Raw genomic sequence first — 26131 nt, 5'->3', positions numbered from 1 at the left:
AACTTCGATGGTTATTCCTATCGATAGAACACTAACACAGTCAAATAAACCCGCGCAACTATAGCACTGAGTCTAGAATAAGGGGTATCTTTCATTAAGATGAGTTAAATCTCACCACCAGCCATCATACACAAACAATATGCTATACAGTGGACATGATAAAATGGGAAGTTTAGTGGCCAACCTTTTTTTATGTCATACTCATCGAACATCGACAGACATAAAACCAGTTGCTCGACTGTCTAGCCTATTCAGCTTGATCAGCTCGTGAGGAAATTAGTATTTTGACTCTGAGAACTTGTAATGAGTTTCTGAAGTTTATATGGCTTTTCATTATTTTCTACATCAGTTCGTCTGATAGATAACTGGCCGTCGGTTGACTATATTTGCTGGGACACTGACACACTGCGTTCGGCTACACAGATAGCGATAATTGCAAATTGAATTTTCGCTGAACGAAATTTCAAGTCTAATAGGTACCCGTTCATCCATCGGGAACCGCTCACAACGTTCGTGGTTCATCCAGACGAATGCCAGTGAACATGAAGCGAAAATCGTAATTAAATTTCTCGATGCCGATCAGCGGCGTATTAATTCGTTAACCGAATTGCGTGATAAACTGTCGCATGACTTTGTAGCCGATGAAATAATTTCAACACATTGGCCATGTTTAAAATGTCTTGGAACTGTTGTGTATTAGCTGTATATCAAATTACCATGGATGGGTCCATTATCGATGTACGGGATATTGAGGATTTGGTAGGTTGTTAACAAAATGTGCATGTAACCAAAGATGGGAGAAGTTCCAAGGTCTAATTCCTTTGCAGCGTGAATGAACCCTTTTATTTCGCTGAATGTACGTACCGGTATCAGGTCAGCAACGCTATTATCTGTTTATGCCATTTTTTAGCGGCACCTGGGTATTTAACATCATAAAAGGCGTATCATGCTGCCGTTAAGTCGCGCACCAAGAAGAGGTATCATTACTCGCCGGTGACATTACTCGGTTTCATCGAAGGCATACAGTGTTTAACGCAAAAACGTTAGTAATAAAATACTGTCTAAAAATATCGCTGCCTATCGATACTGGCACACTTGTTGATTTAATGGAATTGTTCGAACAATCGGAATCGGTCAACTTTAATTCCAACACGAACGAAGGCTGATGATGAAATTAATTCATTATCGATCTGTTTCGGCAATTGTCGTTTTGCTGACGTCATTTCGTGAAACGAATATTCAATCAACGCAGACGCGTTGCTCATTACTGGATATCGAAATGTGATATCAGCCGACTGTCTAATACGTTTCTCCATTAGTACCTATGCTATTTATAGTCCGAAATCTAAGCAATTACGACCGTTGTGTCATCACGGCATTTTAATTATCACTGAGTTTCATGCGCAATTACATTAACCGTTCGGTGGATTGTGCTGTTTTATACGCTTGTTCATTTGTAAGTCAGATTAACGAAAAATAATTGCACCGGCTTCATCGTAATATGGATTCGGCAGCCATTAGTTAGTCGATGCGCACGAGGGAAATTCATTCCTTGTTCGCCGCTTCGAATTGATCGTATCGAATTCATTCCGGTCTCGTCAAGGGCAAATACACTTTCTATCCGCCGTTGATAAACAATCGATGATACAGTCCCAAAACTCATTTGAATCTTCCTCGCATTCGCTGCGCAGAGCTACTTTTTTCTCGATTTCCCGAGGCAAAAGACATCTGATGAAAACATCAAATGTACGGCGTATCATTTATCGATATGAAATGCTTTTGTTTCAGGAATAGTGCTCCAGGTGATGATCTTGAGACTGTATTCAGAGCTGTTTACTAAAAGTGAACCCTCCTATAAACATCGTAAACATGACACCACTATGTCCACTAGAAATGACCAATGTAGATATTCTCGTTCTTGAAATCTGACTGAAACTGTCATACGAGTAACAGGTTGTTTTTCTTGAGAACAGGAATAGTCATTGAATCATTGGCTATTTCTATATCATCAAATAAACCTTGGATGAAAAAACAACTTTTCAGTGCAGTATGGTCCGTATAGATGCGCATTACTAGACTCTGCCATTTCTGTATTCAGTTTGCATATTGTGTGTCAGATACATTCTGTAGACTACGTCATTGCCATTGGTAGTTTATGGTGGTACATGCTGCATATTTCATCATGCTTATATGGGCGACGTTTCCCTTGTCCATTATATGACCCTTGGATGTTGATTACCGCAGGACCGGATTATTTTCAAAGAACAACTCTTTTTTCATAGTTTTGCCTGATTTTTTCGTTTTGAATATTCATTTAAATGTCTTTAGTCTTTAACTTGTGAAACGGAAAGGATTTTTTATTCATATTTCAATCATTAGTAAATGTGCGTGATTACAGCGTTCACTCATACACTAAACTTATTTTTCCTTCGCCGTTTTCATAGGTCCATGACAATTCTAACCGTATTGTCCCTGATCCAGATCGTTTCATTTGCTATCCAGTTAATGTCTCTGCCCGGCTAATAGCCGCCTACGCGTTGTCGCCACCAAGTATCTTTAATAAAAGATTGACTAGTTTCGTATTCGATTTTTTCTAGGAGCAAGATAAAAAGCGTTGGTCGTATCCTGAAAATAGGCAAATCTAAACGACATGAAGATGATGACTCCACTTCCTTTGCCAGTCTAGAGGATGGTGAGTACTGGATATTATGTTCTGCAGTCATGCGTTGTTTTATTGATGCTAAATGGTGATACATATGCAATTCCCATTCACTGAGTCCTATACCCGATGACGCAATTAATGCCGAGGAGTAATGAGCCTGAATTTACATAGGAAATTGCTGTAACCGGAACATTTCCCGTAGATATATCGAATACTCGACTTGTTGTTGAGAGCAAGTGGGCGAAACGTTTCTGAACCTGATCACACGTTTTTTAAAGAGATTTGGACGAAGAACATTTGTTTTTTTCTCTTGCAGAAAATAAATTGTTGGACACGCCAATCATCATTGAGCCAAATGCTCGTGGCGAAGACGAAGGCAGTGACAACGGCTCAGTCATCTCCGGGCCAGTCACGAAGAGGTAATATTATACTTACTCATACCAGGGAGGTGGGAGTGAACAGTGTGTGAAAATTTCAGCATATATTGACGTGTACAGCGCGGGTATCTGAGAATTCCCATTTGCACTATTTCGAATAGATTGATATTCTGAGAAACGAAGGACACAAACTCCTACATTAATACTCGGGTGTGCAATGCTCAGTAACTGATACGTTAAAACGCAGGCATTTCATAGATTTGATCAGTTCAGAGTTTCCTTTAAGCATCAGGAACCCGATTACACCATCTCTACTTACTGAAAAGTGCTTTGAAACCTGATCAAAAAAGTTTTAAACGGAATCTCAAGTTGCACACTTTGACGTATGTTATATCTTAACGGTCTCGATAACTATTAATATTGATGTATTGATATTGATGTCATTACAGACAGCAAACTCAACCGAAAATGGAGGTGGCCTCCCTAAAAGCTCAGGACTTCCAAGTACGTGTATATTCCTCACCTGGCGTAATCTCATATTAGGCTTAAGTGGATTGATACTACTCTTGACAAGACGAGTTTCATCGAATGACAAGTCGACTTGAAGTTATCAACTACATCAGTGATATATGATATGAATTATTGAGTGCATAACCGCTTATTGATTGTATGATTTCAATGCATCGTCGAATTCCGTCAATTATTGATGGCGGCGTCAATTTTGAAATTTAACGTTGTCGATAACAATTGAATGCAGCGCGCAGAAACGGGATAGGATAACATGTCGAACACGCGTTGTAGGTCAATACTCCATAAATGGGCCATAATTCAACCTCGAATGTGCTCAGAAATTCCGCGTGGGTGTTTTTATGTTTTACCCAGCTTAACAAATCTGAACCAGTTTCCAACATGGACAGTTTTAAATCACCCGCCAGTCAATAACCAATAATGACAAAGTTGCCAGCAATATGTGATTTTCCATTTGCTGTCATTGGCGAGTAACGTTTCTAGTTGTAAATGGTACTGGGGTGGGATTTCATATTTCATGTCACTAGACTCATAACGCCACATTTCCTGCGGGCAGGATTCTGCATTTCCATTTTTTTCCGATGTGTCATTGACTTGTACGATGCGTGGCAATAAGCATTGATAATATTCTGGTGGCGACAGCGCGCAGCGATTCAGCGGGCTTAATAAACAAAATTCACATCATGCTAAGCGATAATAAATGAATAAATCCTGTGGTCAATGACCACCGAACGTGAAACAACTAGAAACAACAATCTGACCGAGATCAGGTCAATGTTTTCATCTATACGAAATTGTACATGTCTGCTTGCCTGGCTGCCATCTTTGCTAAGTTTATTAGTGAATTTAAGAGCGTCTGAGCTGAATGAATGATTCACTAATGCCGACATAACATGGCAATCACCATCGTGGATATATAGATCAATATGCTATCCGATCTCTTTCTGTCGTATATATCGTAAATGTAACTTTCGCGGACATGCATGCAAGGTGCGTCGACACGAACACCGGCTTTATGCATCGGGAAATATTGCGGTATCTCAACTATGAGACTTCCGTAGTCGATGTACCGCGATGCTTCCTAATGCGCTACATCAGTTTGATCTTTTAATTAACGGAGTCTAGTTTCACGACGTAGATCTTTTTTTATCAAAATGAAAGCTGCAGAAGAAAAGTCATCAGAAAGCGTGAACCTGATTTCGCAGTTCAGACTTTTGAGCCACGGCCTTTAAAAACGAATTGATAAGGATATTTGGCCGGCACCCCGTGATCTTTGAAAAAGTACTCCGTGTTGGGGGATCCCAGCTAACACCCACATACTCTATCGAAGATTGATTCTCTAGAAAAGATATTGCCAAAGAGGCCGTGCAGTGTCATGTCATAGATCTCATCACCGCCAGTGATATGAGTAATGTACAGCGATGTCGTCAGTGACATGTCCAGGTAATGAGATCGGAAACAATTTATTTGGTAGACGCTTGTCGGTTGATATCTGTAATTTGATCTGTCTATGCTCCATGAACTAGTAAACATACTAGGGCTCTTGTAGATCGTTGCCTTCTCTCGCGTCAGTCTGGCGGTAAAAATCAATGCGGCGTGTCTAACTAAAGACGGGCATATTGCCGTCGTTTCATATTCGTTGCAGGACAAGAAGTGATGCATCGTTTTTTACGGGTCTGCGCGAGGTTGGCGTGTCGTTGGAATAACGATCAGTGATTTTACTGTTTCTACTTGGTTAAATCTTCGTCAGCTTCTCGTGACGCTCATTGTCTGCAATCACTTTCAACCCTACGCGCATCTTCCGAACGATCCATTAGCAATATTAGTTCTGCAAGGATTTGTTTGATTGTATCATTGTCCAGTCGCTTATCGAATTCCTAAAGCCTATTCATCGTCCTCGCATCCAATATATCACTTATCTCTGGGACAAACAACGATTTTAAACGATACGCATCGATCGACCGCTTCGACATGAAATCAGTTTCATGTTGTTATGACATTTACGCGTCGCAGACTAATGCTCTCCGTAACTAAAAGCTTTCACTGCAGAACGTACTGATCACGATATCCTGTTTAGTCATTCTCCCCCTTTGAAAGTAATCAGGAAAAACTTATAATTTCACGTAGGTGTGTATAACAATTATTGAAGCTCGACAACTGGCTGGTTTGAATATGGATCCAGTCGTCTGTGTACAAGTCGGCGAAGTGAAGAAATATACAAGCGTTAAAGAATCCACAAACTGCCCTTACTATAACGAGGTAAAACCAAAAAGATCTAAGGCCAAGAATAAAAATTTTCACGAAATGTCACTGAGTAACACTAGAATAAAATTGAAATAGTCAAATGCATCAATTATATTCGTAATTTATGTATAATAGCAAAAATACATAAAGAGGATCTAAATGTATTGATAGTAGTTAAGCCCACTTAATGCAGATAATTCGAGTTGAGATCAATTGAATACACACAAATTCTGATCCAGATTTATATCTTGTACTGTACACCGTAGGTGTTAAATCAACTAACTTAAATCGTGTGGGTTTTTTACACTGTTGAACTGACGACATCAAGTTTCTTTCGAGACAAGTCTGCAGTTAATGGCTAACTTATTCTGTTTTCTGTTTACAGTATTTTGTCTTTGATTTTCACATGGCTCCAGCTATGTTGTTTGATAAAATCATAACCATCACAGTAAGTAGAATTTTCTGATCCTGCATGTCTGTCTGTATTGCTCAGTCAACTGTTTAAAGACGATAAGATAAATCCAGATATTGCCGGCAACCATTTTAATTATGCTGAATTTAATTTGATTTCCCATCTTTTGATGGTAAGTGATATATCTGCTCGATGTTGGAAAAGAATCAACACGAAAAGGGGGGTCGTGGAATGTTCCATTTAGGCCCCTATTGCTGTTGAATCTTTAACAATGATACATAGATAATTGATTTAAGTTTAAAAACTGCGTAGACTGTCCTTATACAATGTATTCATGTAAGGTAAAATTATCGCACTTAATTGATATGATGATCATTTTAGAATAGAAATAATTGAAAAAATGGCATAGTTTTCCCCATATTATTATGTTTTAAAATAACATCCTTTTTATTTCCGTTAGATTCAGCGATGAATTGTCGAATCTGCTAAAAGAAACTGTTTTTCTTTCTCCCTGGTTGATATAGCTGTGTTTTTTTTGTATCGAGCGATAACATTTTACCCAGGTTTTATATCCACATCGATAGCCACATAATGTTATTAACTGTGTATAAATTGTGGTTATTTTGCTGTTATTTTAGGGCATGGTTGCTTTTGTAGTTTTTTTATACCGCTTCAGTCCAAATATAGTTCATTTAACCTCTAAACATCAAACGGAAATGTACAGATATAAATACACGGGGAATGACGCTATCATATCAATCGTGTTTCGAAGATCGAATTGAAGAAAGAAACAAACTCTATGTATATATGAACTAGCAGCTTGAATTCCTGAAGCTTCGAACTTACGTTTAAAAAGAGGAACGTCGCGATGTTTTCAGTTTCACACCTCATATATTATATCATATCACGATGATAGTATAACCAGTTGTATTCATTTCAATTGTAAACATGTTTGATATGAATATATTTCTGCTACGATGCCTTTAATTTCTAGGTATTACACTCTCGTAACTTGCTTCGAACGGGCACAGTAGTTGGTAGTTTCAAGTTTGATGTCGGCACCGTTTATGCCGCACCCGGTAGCGTTTCAACATTTTTGCATTCAGTTTCTGTTATCATATACGTACGCGTATTGCATTATCACAGTGTTGTTTCGATGCATGGCGCTATAGACAAATTATTTCCTTTTTTTTGTCGTGTTTGTCTGGTGGTAATTGTCACGTTTTTCATGGCGAACTTATACTATATCAACGTCATATCGTTTGAATATACTGATAACTTTTGTGGAATATTTCATCAAGATACGAATCCAACGCATTCTACGTTTCCATTTTCATGATTCATAATCCGCAAAAAAAAACATTCGATCGATCCAGTTCCTCCTGCAGGTACAACTCGACGATTTATTTCATTGAATGCGAAAGCTCTAGTTTGATTACTGGGTTATGAAATTACAGCTCTTTGATTTCCTACGCAATGAAAGTCTTATTCAAAAGCCTCGGGCTTATCTCGTGTAATCACGTGAAATTAATCCTTACAGTTAAAGCCATGAATTGAAAGAAAAACTATTTCGTTCAATATTGCCTAGAATTGAATAGTACTTAGGCGGAACGGCTTTAAGCAAAAATATTCGTTCAAAAGATTAAGTTTTTACCATGAAGTTTTGTGTCAAAATCTATCTCACAATTTTTTCCTATTTCTTTTTATCGCAACTTTTCAGTCGTCTTAATATACATTCTTATTCACTTACTATACAGGTCGTCGATGGGATACATTGTCACCTTTAATGATCTCGCGACTTTTTTTTTTATCTAAGTCGTCTCCTTTCCTTATTCTCTCGTAGGGGTGCATTCGTGAATTCACGGGTGACCTTAGTAAATTCGATGATTTTCCGCGATATTTTTTTATCCTCGGATCGTGAATTTGACATGGCCATTTACAGAGACCATGAAATCTTTTAAAGTAATACCTTAGGGGGCTTTTCCATACTTGAGACTTAAGATAGAAACGGCGTTTCACCTTCCCCAACCATAAAACTGGTCCTAATTTCCAAAGCACATTTTTGGTATCATCAGGTTCGACTGTGAAACTTACTTATGCAGTTCTATTCATTATTTGAGTTAGATGTCTCCATGGTACTGATCCAAATCTTTATCCAGAAACTCTATAACTTAAGGTCCTAGATCTGGATACAGATTTTATCTGAAATAATCGGAAAGCCAGTGAAATATGAACGGAGTCTAAGGGCCGATAGCAATTAGCCTTGATATCAAATATTCATGGAAAATGTTTTGACACACGAAAGGTCTCACGTGAATTCGCATCTCTTTGAGATAAATTCATACAATTATTCTTGTTATATCATTACCTTTCTTACTTCTTCGCACTGTAGGTGGTGGACTCTCTGCATACTGTAATATTATTACTATCATTATATATTTCATAATCGTTGCTGCGATGGTGGGTGGCATCAGTTCATCTCTGAATGGGGCAGTCCGTTATACTCCCGATGGAACACAATGAAATTCCCAATATCTTCTATATACGTCACCAGTTGTGCCTCACATTTTAGGCGGCTAATATTCACTATGTACACACATGCTGTTGTCATAACAGTTTTGATGGGAAGAAGCTGAACTAATAATTTTTGTTTCAGCAGCTAGCAAAACTGTTGATATTAGAGAAACTCGTTTAATTGTTATATAGACCTGGTACAATTTTCTTATTATACACAAAACTTGAGCTACCAGTTTGGACATGTGTGCGTGTGTGTGTGGTGTATGCGTTTTCGAATGCTCCCTTGTATACATATATATATATACCCTTAGTCGTCTCTCTTTCTTGACCTCTCCTAACTTTGACTATAGGTACTCCAATCCCGGAACTTCATACGCTCCAACAAGCCTCTAGGCAGCTTTAAATTTGATGTTGGTACTGTGTACTCGGCCTCAGGTAAAACACAAAAACACTGTTAATATCAAGTAGTCTTTCCATCAACACGGTATTTTCTCCATTTATTGCCGGCAACTGCCTTATCTAAATTTGATCAGTAATCCTTAATGATTTTGAATGTTCATTCGAAATTTACGACCTCGATTGTAAGTGCCACTGTGGTCCCTTTCGTCATTAACTCTGGTACCTTAAAGCTTCGACATCATGGTAAATAATAATGCTTCAACAGTGAACTATACCCTGTAGACATTTAAACTTACGAATATCTCATCTTTGGATTTATGACGCCCATTAAAGTCTTACAGGCTGAAATGTATAATGACGTCTACTGATTTCATCTTATACTCAGAGGGATCGATTAAGCGAATTTTTTTTTATCGAAAAGTTCGCCGAACTTTGAGGAAAGCCGTATTGATGGAATTGATAAAGCCTCACCTAAACCTGTCCACATAGAACCATGGACTCTAAATCGTTTTAGAGTCCATGATAGAACTTATCAATTGAAAACTTTGTAACAGCATGGGGCGATTCAAGGTCGAGTAATTATATTTTTTAAGAGTATCGCATTTCATTTTGTTAATTAGTAAGTAAGTTATATATTGAATAGAGAAACCGTTTATAAATTTTTTTTCGCGCAAAAAAACATGACAAAATCGGGTCAATTGTTTGCAGTGAAGCGTATGCCCCTATTATTCATCGTTTCCCATGATGACTTAAACCATGGCAACCGGCAGTGTCGACGGCATCGTCTACTTCGTAGCCGCATAGCTTCACGCTCTGATGTCACCGATCCGTACGGTTTGACGTCATTATCTATAATGCCGATATCGCGACAATACGCAGTTCGCCAGAGGACGATTACTGCAGCAACAACTTATATAGTTTACGACGAGCAGTTCTTTTTTCAAACCTCGCTAGATCATAGCGGCGTAAATGTGTCCGACTAATGGTTTGTTTCGAGAGATGTTTTTGCCAATTGATTAGATATCTTTGATAGGGTTCATTCGGTTATCATCGTGTCTACGAGTTCGAGATTTTGTTTGCTACCAAACGACCTTGCTAAATGCTGCGTGCGCACATTTTTAAGATTTTAGCTGATTTCCTCGAGTGTTGATTATCACAATACAGTTTCCTAGCTATACTACTCATTCCTGTTGAAAGATAGCAATTACTCCGGGGACATATATATCTTCTTATATAGCCGCTGCCAACTTGGTTATATTCGTTCCCAGGTCGACGAAGCGTCCTTAATTTGTGCTCGAAAAGGCGGGCATCACTGCAGCTGAAATCCCTTGTGCGCGCGTACATTTTCGACCATGCTGTTTCAATTTCAAACCATTATCATGCGTGTCATCCCCAATCACTGTAGTACATTCCCAGAGCATTGCTATGTATCATCCTAGAATATTTACATAAAAACATATATATTATATACTATCAAATATATATTATCTTGTGTGTCCGTTACTCTTGTGTCAATAAATTAGTTGATTTTGTATGGTACCAACGTTTATAGTATGGTATGTTTGTGTGCGTAGCGTTGGTTAGCCTAGCAGGCGGTTTCTCTGGTGATACGTTGGTGTAATGATGATGTACTCTGTCATAAAGCTAGAGGCGTTATACACCGCTGATGTGTGCTTAGTGTCATCGTTCATTAATATAAACCTTGTGCGAGTTGAAAATTAGATCAAGTTTCCGAGCGTTGTATTGAAATTTTTTTTGCTAATTATGCGCCTTTATGGCTTAATGTTTAATATCATATATACGTGTACAAAAGAACCAACGATTGTCTATAAAATCGCGGCGACTTCGCTTCAGCAAGATAAATTCTCTTTTTTCAATGACGAGTTGAATGATTTGTTCACATTTGGAAGAAAGAGCAGGATTTGCATTATCATACTTAATTCTTATACCCGTTTATGTATTTGAACTACGAAATAAGACGTACTGAATCCTAATCTAAGATTTGCCATTTTCTTCCTTTTACTGTGCGTCTTGGAAAATAACATACCACTGGAAGCCATCAAAATCTAGCTCATTCGTCCATCTTGTCTTTAAAACAATGGTGGTTGCGTCATGTGTTATAGCACGTATGGAAATTGTGGAAAATGGTGTTAAATTCTCATCAATGGCATCTTGATTACAACAAAGTGTCACCTTACGAAGACCATCGCGATCAACTAGACAGAATGATGAAGTGTGTGGGTGTCGTCTGCATGCCGCGAAACAGTGTTTTGTGTATGGCGGTACCCATAGTGACGCCAATCTTCACCTTCATCATTCGTCGCAGCCGTCGGATGCGAAACGTTGTGAAATGACGCATCTTGAAATAATTGACAGAGCTGATGTCTACACCAGTCTCAATTCTAGTGCCTAATGACATGTCTTACAAACGTAGGCAGCGGTGTTGCACTTCAACTTCATCAAATATTTAAACACTTTAAGAACGTATTCATCTTCTGCTTTGATTTATATGATGAGTTTTTTCCGATTTTTCAAATCAATTTCCATACGCACAATCGTAAAAAATGAAACTATGAAGCCGTAGTCATTCATATGCACGACTCGCGAGTTTTCTCATAAGTGGTTCCATGGATGACGTTGTATATGAAGAAGGTGGCTGCCAATGATAGCAGCTTTTAATAATTCAAAATATATTGACACAAAAGAACGTCTTAGTCCCATGATAGAGGGACCATCGTCAGGTGTCAAGATAAATCTAAAAATGAGTATACACTACATCTATTAAACCACTCCCTTATATTGTGTGCAGCCACCTCAAGTTATGAAAATTCAGCCGCCAAAATCGCTATGCAAATGGGCAAATGGGATAATCTGCCAGTCCCTTGAAACTGGAATAACAACGTTTGATAAAAAAAAATTTAATGCCATCTTGCAAATAGAAATGAAATTTACTGTTGGTAGATTGTATCTCAGCTTCGATTGCTATCAAACTGTCGCCTTGTTGTAATTGCACACTGTCCTCTCTCTCTCTATATATATATATATCAAATAGCTTTTTTCTAAACAGCCAGGTACGTTTTGAAAAATAGCTCTAACTTATTTTCAGTGTGGAATGTCTCTATAGCTCTATATCTCGCATCTATCTATCATGCAGAGGAAGTTGCTCTCCTTCGTCGCTTATATATGAGTTATATCGAAGTCGCTTATACGACTTTTCGCTCATTATTTCATTTGACTCTGAAATAGAAAATTGAAAGCTGGTGTGTTTTCCTCAGAATTATTATCAGTGAAAGAGCACCAAGCGCATAAAACATGATCATGATGAGAGTCTGTAGATAACTTACTATTCCATTATTAAAACAGAGAAAAACAAAAATTGTGAAAAGGTGTAACAATAAGAAACATCTCAATGAAAGGAATTTTTATTTATTTTTTTCTGATAACAGATCATCAGTTCTACCACAAATGGGCGATGCTAACGGATCCAGAAGACATCAATGGAGGACCGAAGGGTTACGTTAAATGCGACATAGCAGTCATAGGCAAAGGTGACAGCGTCAAGGTAATACACTAAACGTGTGAATATCATATTATAATATAGTCATATTACGATCAACTATTTATATTACACTGATGATTCATATAGAATTTAATCTAATTTTAACTAATATTGACTTAAAGGCAACATCATTTGATGCGTTAAATTGACTATAAATAAACACGATTTAAGTGTACGTAGCTTCGTTATTTGACCAAAAAAAAAAACGCTGCGCAAATTAAGAATACATGTTGGTTTCGTTTACTATTTAAGATATTGATACAATGATGTTTCATGTGTGATACCATTCTTTTCGTATTTTCATCTGGCGTTTCGTATTTCATTCTCAGTCGGCGTGTATGGTTGAATTGCATGTGTTTTTTTTTCAATTTCATCGCCTCGAGTACGTTTTATAATTGCCACTTATCTGAGCATTCTCACCTCGGTACGAACAGGGAGGTACGAGAGAACCTCCCTGGTACGAACATTGTGGGCGTGTTACTCTAACAAAACGGATGATTCTCTATCTACTACGCGGGCAAAGTGAATTATCCTGCCCCATATAAGCCCATAATGACCAACATTTGAAAAATAAAGCTCCAAAATAATCTCTTCGTCTAGGGAAAAACCCTTTTCGATTTTTCCATCATTCTAGCATTTGCGCATTATGTTTATTGTCCATGCTTTTGCAAGCTTTTTTCTCAAATATATTTGAAGTCTGGCATCTTTGCATATAAAACTGATGGTACGACGAATCATTTTTACACGTACACACATTTCAACATATATGACAAATCGATATTTTTCTATTTAATTCGATCGAGTCATCATTAGATACATGTATAAAATTCGACTTGATAAATGATAAACTTACGTTTTCATGTAATCATATTACTGGCTTATTTCTTGTGACGTTTTTGTTTCGTTGCTTTACTGTTGTGTTAACAGATGCTGTAACCTTAGGACTGTTGTTATTCGTTGTGTCCTCGTCCAAAATGTTTCCCTTTTACGACATAGTTACCATCCGAAAAAGTGTTTTTATTCCATCCCCCAACTTCTTATGGTCTAATGAACCAAACTGAAGCGAGCAAAATGAGATATCCATAATTCACTTATAAGCTAATGGTTAATATATACGTTTTTAATATTTACAAATATCGCCACTTCATGAACAGTTTTCACGTGTATTTTATATTTTCCGTTCATATTTCATAGAAGAACTATAACTTATCAATGTCGGAGCTAAAGAAGGTAAAATACGGAATAGACTGTTTAATGTCCCTCGAGGAAGTATAGTTGCAAGTTCACTCGGAACGAAGTTTCACATTTTCTTTGACATCCAACAGTTTCACATCGAATCTGTTTCTGCGATTCATGTCATTTGAAGACAGATTTCATACCCACATTCAGCTTTACATATCTGTTATTTGCTATTTCTTACAAGTGTAGCTTAAGTGAATTTTGTTTTTCTCGTCGGAATTGATTAATATCTTGTGAAGAATATTAGAATAATAACACTAGATTTGAAGTATATATACTACTAAAATGTAGACCTATAAGATACGTACTACATGTTTTAAGTCATAAAATCCCATGTCCTTGTATTGTTCAACGTTCAAATTTGTCAACAGGAACGTCACCCTGGTGGTCAAGTTTTGTATAAGGTGAGAGTGTGTAGTAGTGTCCTATATATTCATATATATATAATCCATGCATCACAACGCCAATCTGGAGTCAGTTTTTTGTTACGTATCTGTGTTTAGTTGATAAAATGAGATTGCAGCTTTTCACCGTCTTCTTCTTCTGTTTTCTTTTCTTATTTCTCTCTCTTCATTCAAGATAAGCAGTGGACTACAGCTTTCCGCAATCGATAAACTTTTTGTCAAACACAGCAGTAAGGTACCGGTAGATGGAATAATATATGACTGGAAAAGTGTATATAAGCGTTTGAGTGTGATATAGTGTGTGTTCACTGTGAGGGCTTGGGATCTTGAGTTATCACCAGATCACCGAATAAAAAGTGATGATGGTCTTTGAATGCATTCTCACATATCAGAACTGCCTCCAGGTAGTACTGACACCGAATACGGCCAAAATTCGTCTTTACACCTAAAAACTACGATTTTATCAAAGAAATGATCGATTTTGATTGTGAGAAATGCAAGATCCACCTCAGTTTGAATAAGATGTTGAGATATTGTGTAGATATATAATGTGTTTGCCAACGGAGTTTAAGTGTCTGAAATGTTGTTCAGTGTCCCATTTGATGTCAATCTGACCTCCCACACTCCCTAATATCACGTGCAGGTGCTATTGCCCTGGTAATGGCGTCAAAGTTATCAACTTCGATTATACAATCTGACAGATTAGTTGGTAGCAACCCTGTTACGTGAGCATAAGGGCTTAACAATGACTACTTATTTAAAAAATACCTTGTCCCACCGCATATACTGGTGTTCTACTCATTCAAGCTTTTCCCATTGAAAAAAATAACAAAACTGTTGATTTATGTGTACATGGCCAGTTGTTCCACGCGTTGTCAATAGTAGATGATGTTATTGATGATGATAAAACCCTTATCTGTAGTTCTACTGCTTATGTGAAACAAGTAGTTGTTTGTGTTGGGTTTGTTCAGTTGTCTCTTATATTGTAGTTTAGTTATAGTTTATCTACCTCCGTCTGACAGCCGATGAAGACAAGAATTCCGTCGGTTGGTTAGTATTCAGTCTTAAAGTCTTTTTAGAGGCGACAAGTTTATATCGAGGCCGAAAGCCACCTACGCAATTTCACAGTAAACGTTTTAAAGGTCGTTGCACGGTTGGGTGATTTAATGTTCTCGGTGGCATTAAAGAAAATTTATCATCTTGGTGGAAATTCTATCAAGAATAACAGGGTGTGTACGTGTGATTCCCCATATCATCATTCATCGGCTGGCCATGGTGGAGGTTTAAGACACCGAATTCATAAGTACAGTATTTCTGTTTAGTATCTTGATTGATGACTTAGGTTGATATTTAGTTTCATACGCACTAAACATATTACACAAACCTCTTGTGGCATGTGAGTCTCAAAGCTCATCCTTCCATACCCTACCTCTTTTTACACTGCACATAGATATACACGTATATTGTTCCGCATTGTTGGTGGAATATTTAGCAAATAACCTGTTTAATGGGAAGCGAATGAAGCCGTAGTATGGCAGCTTCGTGATTGCTGCCAAATAGCATCATTCCGACAAGACAGATTAAATATGTACATGTCGCTTTACAGTAGATGCAGCATAAAACATATCGTCTTAACTCGACAATGTTAATGTACTCATGTACTAATGTACATGTACGTATGCATATGCAAATATATAGCGCTAACTATATACATGTACCCTCAGTCTATGGACTCGGCTGTAGAGCTCCTTGTTATTGGAACTGTGTCTCTAATGATGATTGCATACTGCAGTGGGAGAATGCGAAATGTGTCATGTTGTTGTAATTAACACTAAATGTGGCGAAATGGACGATCTGTTAACTTGCGTTGCATCTCATGTTGAGATACATATATAGTTTGCACTTTTTGTGCTTAATTGTTTAGATGATGATGTATTTTCAAGAATGATCGTTTTAGTTATATTAGTATCGAATATAATTATACTAAAAAAAGGGAGACATGTATTTCTAGCATTTTATGATGGGTTTGGCTGGTTGTCGCCTTAGCTATGTGCTCAGTTTTACCTTTTACTCTATCTTTCTCTGCATTATTTCCTCCATATGAGAAAAAAATTCCTGAATATATGCATGACTTATTCTGATAATATTCTGTTCGAAACTCTAATACTGTATCTACCTTTATTCAAAGAAACTGACTTCATTGGGTATCGATAGTATAGAAACTACAATACGCGTTTACATAACTCGATTTATTAAATGAAAGTTTAGGCTAGTAAAATCTAGAATATAGCGCTGTCATCTTATTGAGAAACATCAAGGTTAGAATTTAGATTCATAGTAGATACATTTCTGCTTCACGACCCGGTTTCTTGGGAGTCGGTAACCTAGGAGAGCTTGGCTTATGGGTTTAATCTATGAGATTTTCCATTCAGTCTTCAATTAATCATTAATACTGATGCAAGAGTCACTAGCTCATTATCCTCGGTCGTCTTAATTCGTCTAGGCAATATGCATGAAATGTACGCGCGACATGCATGCCAACGAACTTGGGATGTCTTAGTACATATACACTAGCTTTTCTGTCTAGCATCTGAGCATTGAAAATAAAGCTAGTTTCCTCCTTCGCCTCGTTCAAGACTAATCAATATTATCAAAACGCCACTAGAATCTAACATGAGCCATATTTATTTCATTGCAAATGTTGTATAGAAATTGCATTTAGTGGTTATAATGCATCCTGGTATTTTGATATATTTACATAAGCACCATTTTTGTTACAGGATAATATTAGAACCTTTGCCAAAGGAATGTGTTAGTACTTTTTCTAAGTACGGATGTATGTAAAAAAGAATAATCAATGTACATCAAGAGTCTTTCCTGTAGTTGTTGTCGCCATGTTTTTCAGGTGCCGCATACAAGCGAAAAAGATGAAGATGACATTGAAGCGTAAGTAGGCCCTTCTATTGAGGTTCCACTGTGCAGTCTTTAAACTCAACCACTGAAAATATTATCATTCTTATCAATTTGTCGTTCAGAAATCTTCTGCTACCTGAAGGTGTGCCTGCTGAACGTCAGAGAGGTCAATATATCATCAAGATATATCGCGCAGAAGGATTGCCAAAGATGAACACAGGTGTGATGGCCAGCGTGAAAAAAGCATTCACTGGAGAAGCTAAAGATTTGGTCGACCCTTACGTACAAGTTTCATTTGCCGGCCATACGGTACGGCGATTATGTATCTATTAAAACCCTGTTCGTTTAGATCTAAATAGTCATTAAACTTAAACTGATAAAACTGAAACACCCGGATACGTTTAACCTAAACGATTATGTTCCATAGGGTAAAACAACTGTGAAGAAAGGATCGTATGAGCCGATATGGAATGAACAAGTTGTGATCACCGAGATGTTCCCGCCATTATGTCGCCGTATACGTATCCAGTTACGAGATAGTGACAGCGTCAATGATGATGTTATCGGTACTCATTTCCTCGATTTGGCTAAAATTTCAGACGATAGAGAAAAAGGTAAGACAAATCACCTTCACTCTACCAAGTTACGGCAACCTTTTGCAATTAAAATTTATCAAATCTGTTTGAATTGCAGGTTTTCTTCCAACGTTCGGCCCGTGCTGGGTGAATCTATATGGTTCGACGCGTGATTATACGCTGTTAGATGAACATAAACAACTAAATCAAGGTTTAGGAGAAGGCGTTTCGTATCGAGCTCGACTTCTGATTGCTTTCCGAACGGAGATTCTTGATAATCAAGAAAGTGGCCCTGCTCAAGTAGACATTGAAGCTGCACTTCCAATATCTGAGGTGAGACATGTAAATGAACACTATTACTTAACGTGATACTTTCGTAAGTAATGTATGTATCTCCAATATATAGTATATATCAATCTCATCTACTGTTATTGCATTGGGATCTTTCTACATATCTAGAATGCTGCTGGACGAGCTGATGAGTATTTCTTGTTTTCTACAATTTTGGAAGCTGGACTAATAGAGAAGAGATACGGAGAGAAACCTATTCGATTTGAAATCAGTATTGGTAGGCAGCTAATGTCATAGATCATTAAATCAGAATTAAATTCTGCCGAAATTGCACCATAAACCTTCTCGAAGGTTTCATGTAATATAAAGTACATTATCATTCATTAGATTCGTAGAGGAGCCGTGGTAACCTGATATAGAATATAACGAGACGAGTAGTACTTCATAGGTTAACTAGTTTATTTGCAGTACGAGCTTTCGCTACTGATGTATAGTAGCTTCATCTGGTGAATGAGTGACTTCACCTGATGAAGCTACTATACATTAGTAGCGAAAGCTTGTACTCTAAATAAACTAATTAACCTATGAAGTACTTACCGTTTCGTTGTGTTCTATCTAAAAGCGCTTCGGTATAATTGGATTGATAGGTAATGCGGGCAACTCACTAGATGGTTACAACGAACCGGTTAGAACCCATTCTACTGAAAGTGACAGCGAAGAAAAGGAGGAAGATGAGGCAGAGGAAGCAGATGATGCAGACGCCGCCTTTCCAGTTGGCCCCAGCATACAGAGTACAACAGTAACTATGAAACCTATCACAAGGGACAAGTACGTTTATGTAGATTGTCTCCCTTTTGGATTAAGTGGGCATCCTATATGAATATGTTTTAAAGATATCTTATGCGGATTGATTGGTTATAAACTCGTAAATGCAAAACCCATTTCTTGATTATTACAGGTTGTATTACCATATGCCTTATTTCGAGGAAAAACAGTGCATGTACGTGAAGGCACCTTTCGAAGATCATCGTAGAAGAATGTATAACGTGAACATCATTGAAAAAATCGCTGATAAACTGGTACGTATTTATGAACGATCGAATATCTATGGTAGTAACGTCTTATGAAATGGCATAATGATATTTCTTTGATATTTCCAGGAGGACGGATTATCTGACGTGAATGAGATGATCAGAACCGAGAAGCCGTTCCCAGAAAAACGATTACGAGGCATCCTGGATGAGTTGATCACTGGCTGTTCCCGCTACCAAGCACTAGTCAAAGGAACAGGCGGAGGTGCCTCGGTTGGTCGCACGAGACTGGACAAAGAAAGACTCAAGTTATGTCAACGCGAAATGGTGTGTATGGTTATGTTGTTTCGTGTCTTGGAGAAAATACGATGTTATCAAATTTAAAGATCGTTGTAAACTCATGTATACTGTTCCTCACTGAGTGCTAATCGCAGGTCACAAATTGCAAGATCATTTCTTTCCTCAGGATCACATCAAAACACAAGTGAAATCGCTTAAAGCGTCGATAAATCGAACAAACGTTTACAAGAAAGTCAAACTTGCTGCTGGATACTTGGCAAAACTTCGACACCTGGCTGATGAAGTACGTAGTTCTAAATAGAAACGATATGTCTGAACAATTTAAGTTGCTAATTCAACTCTATTCTCAATATTAGCCTCAACACGCATTGCCGGATGTTTTCGTATGGATGGTATCGAACAATAAACGTATTGCGTATCAGCGTTTGAAGGCTAAAGATTTACTTTATTCAATCGTCGAAGAAGAATGTGGAAAACGATGTGGCAAATGTCAAGCTCTGTTCCTTCGGGTAAGATCGACTAATAGCAGTTGGTTTGAATGAAAACGTGTCGACGTGAATGTCTTACGATTACTTCGAAATTTCAGCTGCCAGGAAAGAAAGCAACTGGACAAACCGGCTGGGCAATTCAAGCAAAACTTAATATATACTTGTGGCTCGGTCTGGCAAAGCACAAGAAAGACTTTATGAAAGGGCTTCCGAAAGGGTATGAGGAAACGAGAGCTGTGAAAAATGCGTACAAGTTAAATTCAGTCCCTCCAAACGTACTGAAATATCAGGGTGAGCGTTTTGAAATGAAAGTGAAATGAAATTGAATGGAATGCATATAATTTCAATGAATTTGAATTTCGGATATTTTGTTTCAGAAAAACAAACGTTTCAGCTTCGAGCTCATATGTATCAGGCGCGTAGTTTGATCGGATCAGATGATACAGGTCTGTCTGATCCGTTTGCTCGCATCATATTCAGCGAACAAAGTCAATGCACGCAAGTTATCGACGAAACTCTGAGCCCGACCTGGGACGAAACTCTCATCTTTAACGAAGTAACGATGTATGGTTTACTGGACGAAATTATAGATGATCCACCGCAAATAATCATTGAAGTGTTTGACCAGGACAGCGTTGTAAGATCTACCTGCCTCCAAATGCAATTTAATGCACAACACGCATGTATATGTTCTACATGCTGTTTTTATATTTGTAGGGTAAATCTGAATTTATTGGCCGCGCTATTGCAAAACCAATCGTCAAATTGTCAAATGAGAAATATGATAAACCGAAGTTCCCTGCTCAGCTTGACTGGTGGGACATCTACCGTGGACCTGACCATGCTGGTGAACTTCTTGCGAGTTTTGAATTGTTGCAGGTAGGAATTTTCATGAAAATATTCATTCTTTCGAACATCGCCAAGTCTGCCATGTAGGTCATTGCTGCTACATACGATGAATTCTTTAAATCCATTTACTTCCATCCTTTAGACCCCTTCTATTCTAACGACTACTTTCAGGAAGTGAATTGTATTTCATAAATTTTGAAACCAGAACTACTGTAGTCTCCATCAGTTCTATCCACGCAAATAGTTGTTTTGAAACCGTTTTTTTTTTGCAATAAATGTAATTTCATTAATAGCTAATTCTCTTCATTGGAAAATAGTCTAATATAGTTTTATATATTTTTGTTATCATAACGACACAGTATCCATTTGATGAACGTGAAGTACAAAGAGCCCTACGCACTCCGCCACAGTTTAGGAAAGGCATGCGAGGACTCAGTGCATTGGTATTGACTTTTGTGATGACCATTCATTTTTTTATCTCATTGAAACTTCTTGATCAATTCAACGCAGTCTTGCATTTCGAACAATTTTCGTTTGCCTGAATCTATCGTCAGAGTTGTGTGAACGGCAAGACTGCAGTTGAACATAGGCAAAGGTAGTCTATGATATAAGACCATGGAATTTCATTCATACCACCTTATTCAATCTAGATGTTAATTAGTATACTTCAGATATGCTTTTAAATGGTCAGCCTACCTTTGTCTTTGAGACAGGATATACACATATTTTCCATAACACGAAGTTTTTTCCATCAAAATATCTTAAGTTTTCAGCTGTCTGTTATGAAATAAACTATACTTGAACTATCATAAATCTTCAAATTCGTACGAACACTTTGATGTGTATTTACTTGTAATGGCTGTTGATGCACCATTGTGACTATTCTACTCTTCGGTATATCTATCCTTCGATATCATATATTTTATCTATCTGTTGTCGTCAAGAATAACTGTGATTAACAAATTTACAAATATCTATTTAGTTTTTAAGTCTGATTGCTGTAACTTCAATGGTTAAGATACAATATACAGGCATCTCATGATGTACGACAAGTAACATTTTCCGGTATAATTTTTGATAACTTTCTCTAAAGTCTCTATTCATTTCTTCATTCATTTTCAGATACAGGATCCATCGGTTAGTTTTCCTTGCAATTATGAATGCATCAAAATTATGAATTATTGTTCTTAGCCATGCAATCTTTACACAGTAGACTGTATAATTTGAGAATTTGGTACAGTTGGAGGGGCTAAATTTCCCTAAATAGGCCATAATACCCAGGAAAAAGAGTTTTAGAAAATGTTGCGACTTGGTTATATGGAACTGAAGTTCTTTATGAAGCGAGTATCTTACTCAATTACGTGTACGCTAGATCGTAGAGAGTACTGTATGATTATTCTGAACACCATTCTATGGGCAGTACGGACCTTTTTGGTGGACCATTTTGGACAATTCAAGGCTTCCAATGCCAGTCCTAAGAGTATACCAAATACCTGGGATTTTCTACAATTTCTGCAAAAGTTTTTGGGATTTTGGGTGGTCCGTCGTAACAAACACACACGCTACGAGCCTGAATGCCTAAAACCCTAAATAATATTGCCAAACTGCTTTGTTGGCATTCTATTCTTAAAGGAACAATAATTCTGTTTTGATACATTTAAAAGAAATATCTAGATATAGAGTGACTATCATCATATTCGTTTATCCATTTATACACGGAACTAATAATCACATCATGGTAGCCCTCATTTTAGGCTCAATGAGTTTTCGCACTGGTTTTCCCCATTTATCTATTCATTTATAATGATATTATAGATAGTAGATAGTGGTAGATATTGTTACGGCCATAGCTGCGAATCATCGGTGTATTAATTTTGCACACTATATTTGTCACTAATCAAACTAATTAAACAGATTGGATCGATTTTTCTCAAATTTCTTACGACATATTCTTGATTAACCCAAGTCTTTGGAAGTAGGCTGGCTTAGAAGTGGGCTCTTGTATACAATTGGGCTTTAGATGTCGAAATATGTCCCCTACATTTATGAATCTGAATATTCTGAAAATTGTGAGTTTAAAGAAAAATATCATATGAAAGCATGCCCAATTGAATATTGAATGTTTAATAGAAATACAGTTTTAGCATGTACTGGTATTTGGAAATTTTGTTGACATATTTGGATCGCATGCTTTTTTTACTGACTAAACTAAAAAAAAGTAATCGGACATCAGTGCTTCGTTTTTGCATTATAATAAAGAAAACTTCCTCTCGATTATAATTTTAGGTCAGAATTTCAGCATTTTTCCACCTTTTAACGTTTTGCAGTTAGCACCACCTGGTCAGGGTACAGTTGATGAACTTCCCCCATTAGATCTACCACAGCAGGACAAAGATAGAGGTCCGATTATGCCAGTACCAAAAGGAATTCGCCCAGTGCTCAGTAAACATAGAATTGAGGTCAGCATCTACACATTCAGCTAATTGTTATTTTGTTTATTTGTATCTAATAATACTAAGACTCGAAACAAGTTTTTTAGGTTCATGTCTTCCCCGATTTGGCTTCGAAGTTTATAAAAATTTTCATCCAACCGAATTTCATATTCAGGTATTATTCTGGGGTGTGCGAGACTTGAAACGCCTTCAGCTACAGACTGTCGATCGGCCCCGTATCGACATCGAATGCGCCGGGCATGTTCTTCAATCCTCTGTCATCATGTACGCCAAAAAGAATCCAAATTTCACCGCTCTTGTCAAACACTTCGATGTCGTGAGTATTTGAAATATGAATTGACATGTTGATGCGTAATGATCGTTTTGCCAGACGGCGAACTGCGGGTATCGAAGTTAGTCGACTAATTGCGAACTAAGTGAAACCGATTTTCGGTTGGTCGGAACCATGGTCCGGAAATAGCCAACCACGGGATTGAGCACGGTCGCTGTAGTTCGCAAGATGGCCAACACTGTGAAATGCGTTACGACCGAGCTATGTGTGTTATTAGCACCGACTACTAGTCGACTAACTCTAAACATACCGAAGTTCGCAAGAATGCATATGTGTATTTATATAATACATTCGATGATGCATATAAACTAATTATATTTCGTTTGAAGGATCTTCCCGAGAATGAGCTCTACTGTCCACCGATTACAATACGATGCGTCGATTGCCGTAACTTCGGACGATACGTTCTAGTGGGCACGCACGTCATCAATTCTATTCATAAGTTTATGTACGTGCCACAGACAAAAGCGTTAAAAGATGCTGCCAAGATCTGGGGAAGTAAGAAGTCTTGCCATTTTCTTCGAAAAGAATAATTGTTTCAAAGTATTTGTTGTCAACTCCAGGTTCCAGCTCCTTTAAATTTCTGAAGAGATAACTCGATAATTGTTTGTTTATAGCAGGACGAGCAATAACGGAGAAATCCGAAACTGATAGCAACGGCCCGATGACGGCGTTCGAACAAACGTCGAACAACGGCGACCAAGTCGGTGAATATCCTCCTGGTCAGGGCGGAACAATCGGCCGTATGATGATGGCCGCGAAGACGATATCTCAAAAAACCGACGATGTTGCTGTGAACATCGACGAGAAAAAACCGTTGATTCAACAGAGTAAAGACGAAACAGTTGTCACAATCGATACGGTAAGGTTTTATTATTTACTTGAATAATCTTTCATATTGATGCAATGTCAAATAGATGTTATGTCTACACATATACGTATATACAGGAATAAATATTCCTTACTTACATAGATTTGTATTGTCTGGCACTGATATAGTATGTCTTGGGTGAAAAAAGATGCACAAATGCTAATTTTTTCCTTACTGCAATGTAGATATGTACGAATAAGTAGGTTATACTCTTTTGACTATTCAAAGTACATACAGAATGTACGACACCAAATATTTCCAAAAAGTGGAGGGATTAATTGTTAACATATTTGTGAAGGGATGTGATAACAATGGACTTTTAGTGCAGAAAAGAGCTAGCCAGGTTAGCATACCAGTGGCAGATAGAGCTCCGCTCGATACAGCAATGGTGCCCATTGACGGATTGGTTGCAGACGATGCGGCAGTAGTTGTGGTTCAGCCGTCATCCGGGGATGCGAATGATCCGCCAGAGACATCCGGCGACCCTGTAGCTCAAACTACGGACAAATCTGCTGATCCTGCTACCACTACTGAGGTAGCCAACTGCTTGGCTATATGCATATATATATCCCATTATATACATACTAACATTATCGACTGAGCTTTCAATCCAATATGATTTTTCACTAGTATCTACCAATCAAAACATATCTTTTGATTAACCTGCCATATTTTCTTTCAAATAGGTTCGTTTTGAAGAAGGTATCAAAATCTATATTGTACTGTTTAGCTATACAAGTCTAACCAGGACTTCATACGTTGCGGGTGAAGGTTTGAAAATTAGGGGTGGATATTTTATTGGTTGCTTTCATAAATAGATAATGTTTCTTCATTGATATTATTCTATTGATATTTGTTGGGATGGAATCGGGTGTCTTTATTTGTGGTGTCGGGTGACAAAGGGTGATTGGTCGAAAAGAGCAAAGCGTTTTGTTAATATCGCTAATACTTGCATAATATTCTAATGACAGAGTGGTGGTGGTGGTAGTGGTGGTAAGAAACCTGATGCCAAACGAGATGACTCGCCATTGGACGATCTGGTATTTTCTTTTATGGCACCACTTACTACTAATTTAAGGCTAGCTTATATATCGGGCTGCGACGCGACGGATACCGACGCAACTGAGAAGAAACGTGATGAATGGCAGCCCAGCTAATTCGGCTGCGCTTGATTTCCAACAACAAGCGGTAGACGCTGTGCTTCCCTACTTGTGTCGGTTACAACCACTGGCAACTGAACCGACTAGATGGTCATCTAGTCCAGCTAGTCACCGATAAATCCAGGTGTGTCGGGATCCGCCGCGTCGTACATACAACCTACAGCCTTTACTTATCCGATATTTTTGCATCGTTTTGTGTATAAATAATGCACGTACAGTTCACCTGGGTCCGGTTACTTATTCGATGCTTCACGCTACCAGATGCATATTTTTTGCGTTATAGAAATAAAACAATCAAAAAAATAATCTGCATAGTCTAAGAAACCAGCGCCCAGTCTGTTTTAATCCTTAACAGTTTCAACATATTCAATAATGTTAACATGAATTTTGCAGTTTTTGTTTCTCTTTTCCAATTATCGACGAATCTCTCTCCATCATCGAGCGCTTTCTAAATGTTCACGATAGGTTTTTGTAAATAAACCACGACATTCTGATCACGATATTCAATCACTCATTATTGATCTAAAC

At 37.7% G+C, this 26131-nt stretch overlaps 1 protein-coding gene across 2 annotated transcripts in view; it reads left to right on the top strand.

The window, feature by feature from the left end:
* LOC141898537 (otoferlin-like) overlaps nucleotides 1-26131 on the top strand; it is a 56004-nt gene that overhangs the window by 17493 nt on the left and 12380 nt on the right. The window contains exons 6-33 of one of the 2 annotated variants that reach the window (XM_074784483.1): nucleotides 2598-2692; nucleotides 2979-3081; nucleotides 3489-3543; nucleotides 5695-5826; nucleotides 6197-6259; nucleotides 9091-9175; nucleotides 12586-12701; nucleotides 14517-14576; nucleotides 17247-17287; nucleotides 17377-17563; nucleotides 17682-17868; nucleotides 17948-18162; nucleotides 18289-18397; nucleotides 18768-18948; nucleotides 19079-19199; nucleotides 19281-19478; nucleotides 19618-19734; nucleotides 19808-19960; nucleotides 20038-20230; nucleotides 20317-20576; nucleotides 20657-20818; nucleotides 21148-21231; nucleotides 23116-23247; nucleotides 23396-23557; nucleotides 23902-24070; nucleotides 24190-24434; nucleotides 24742-24978; nucleotides 25415-25483. In XM_074784483.1, coding sequence (XP_074640584.1) covers nucleotides 2598-2692; nucleotides 2979-3081; nucleotides 3489-3543; nucleotides 5695-5826; nucleotides 6197-6259; nucleotides 9091-9175; nucleotides 12586-12701; nucleotides 14517-14576; nucleotides 17247-17287; nucleotides 17377-17563; nucleotides 17682-17868; nucleotides 17948-18162; nucleotides 18289-18397; nucleotides 18768-18948; nucleotides 19079-19199; nucleotides 19281-19478; nucleotides 19618-19734; nucleotides 19808-19960; nucleotides 20038-20230; nucleotides 20317-20576; nucleotides 20657-20818; nucleotides 21148-21231; nucleotides 23116-23247; nucleotides 23396-23557; nucleotides 23902-24070; nucleotides 24190-24434; nucleotides 24742-24978; nucleotides 25415-25483 — 3931 coding nt within the window. Of the gene's footprint in view, nucleotides 1-2597; nucleotides 2693-2978; nucleotides 3082-3488; nucleotides 3544-5694; nucleotides 5827-6196; nucleotides 6260-9090; nucleotides 9176-12585; nucleotides 12702-14516; nucleotides 14577-17246; nucleotides 17288-17376; nucleotides 17564-17681; nucleotides 17869-17947; nucleotides 18163-18288; nucleotides 18398-18767; nucleotides 18949-19078; nucleotides 19200-19280; nucleotides 19479-19617; nucleotides 19735-19807; nucleotides 19961-20037; nucleotides 20231-20316; nucleotides 20577-20656; nucleotides 20819-21147; nucleotides 21232-23115; nucleotides 23248-23395; nucleotides 23558-23901; nucleotides 24071-24189; nucleotides 24435-24741; nucleotides 24979-25414; nucleotides 25484-26131 lie in introns of those variants that run through there. The other variant, XM_074784484.1, reaches the window with a different exon arrangement.

The sequence above is a fragment of the Tubulanus polymorphus genome, chromosome 2 (assembly GCF_964204645.1).
Source record: "Tubulanus polymorphus chromosome 2, tnTubPoly1.2, whole genome shotgun sequence".
NCBI classification, from domain to species: Eukaryota; Metazoa; Nemertea; class Palaeonemertea; order Tubulaniformes; family Tubulanidae; genus Tubulanus; species Tubulanus polymorphus.
The sequence above is the reverse complement of the archived record's forward strand: the minus strand, read 5'-3'. Positions and strand labels throughout refer to the sequence as shown.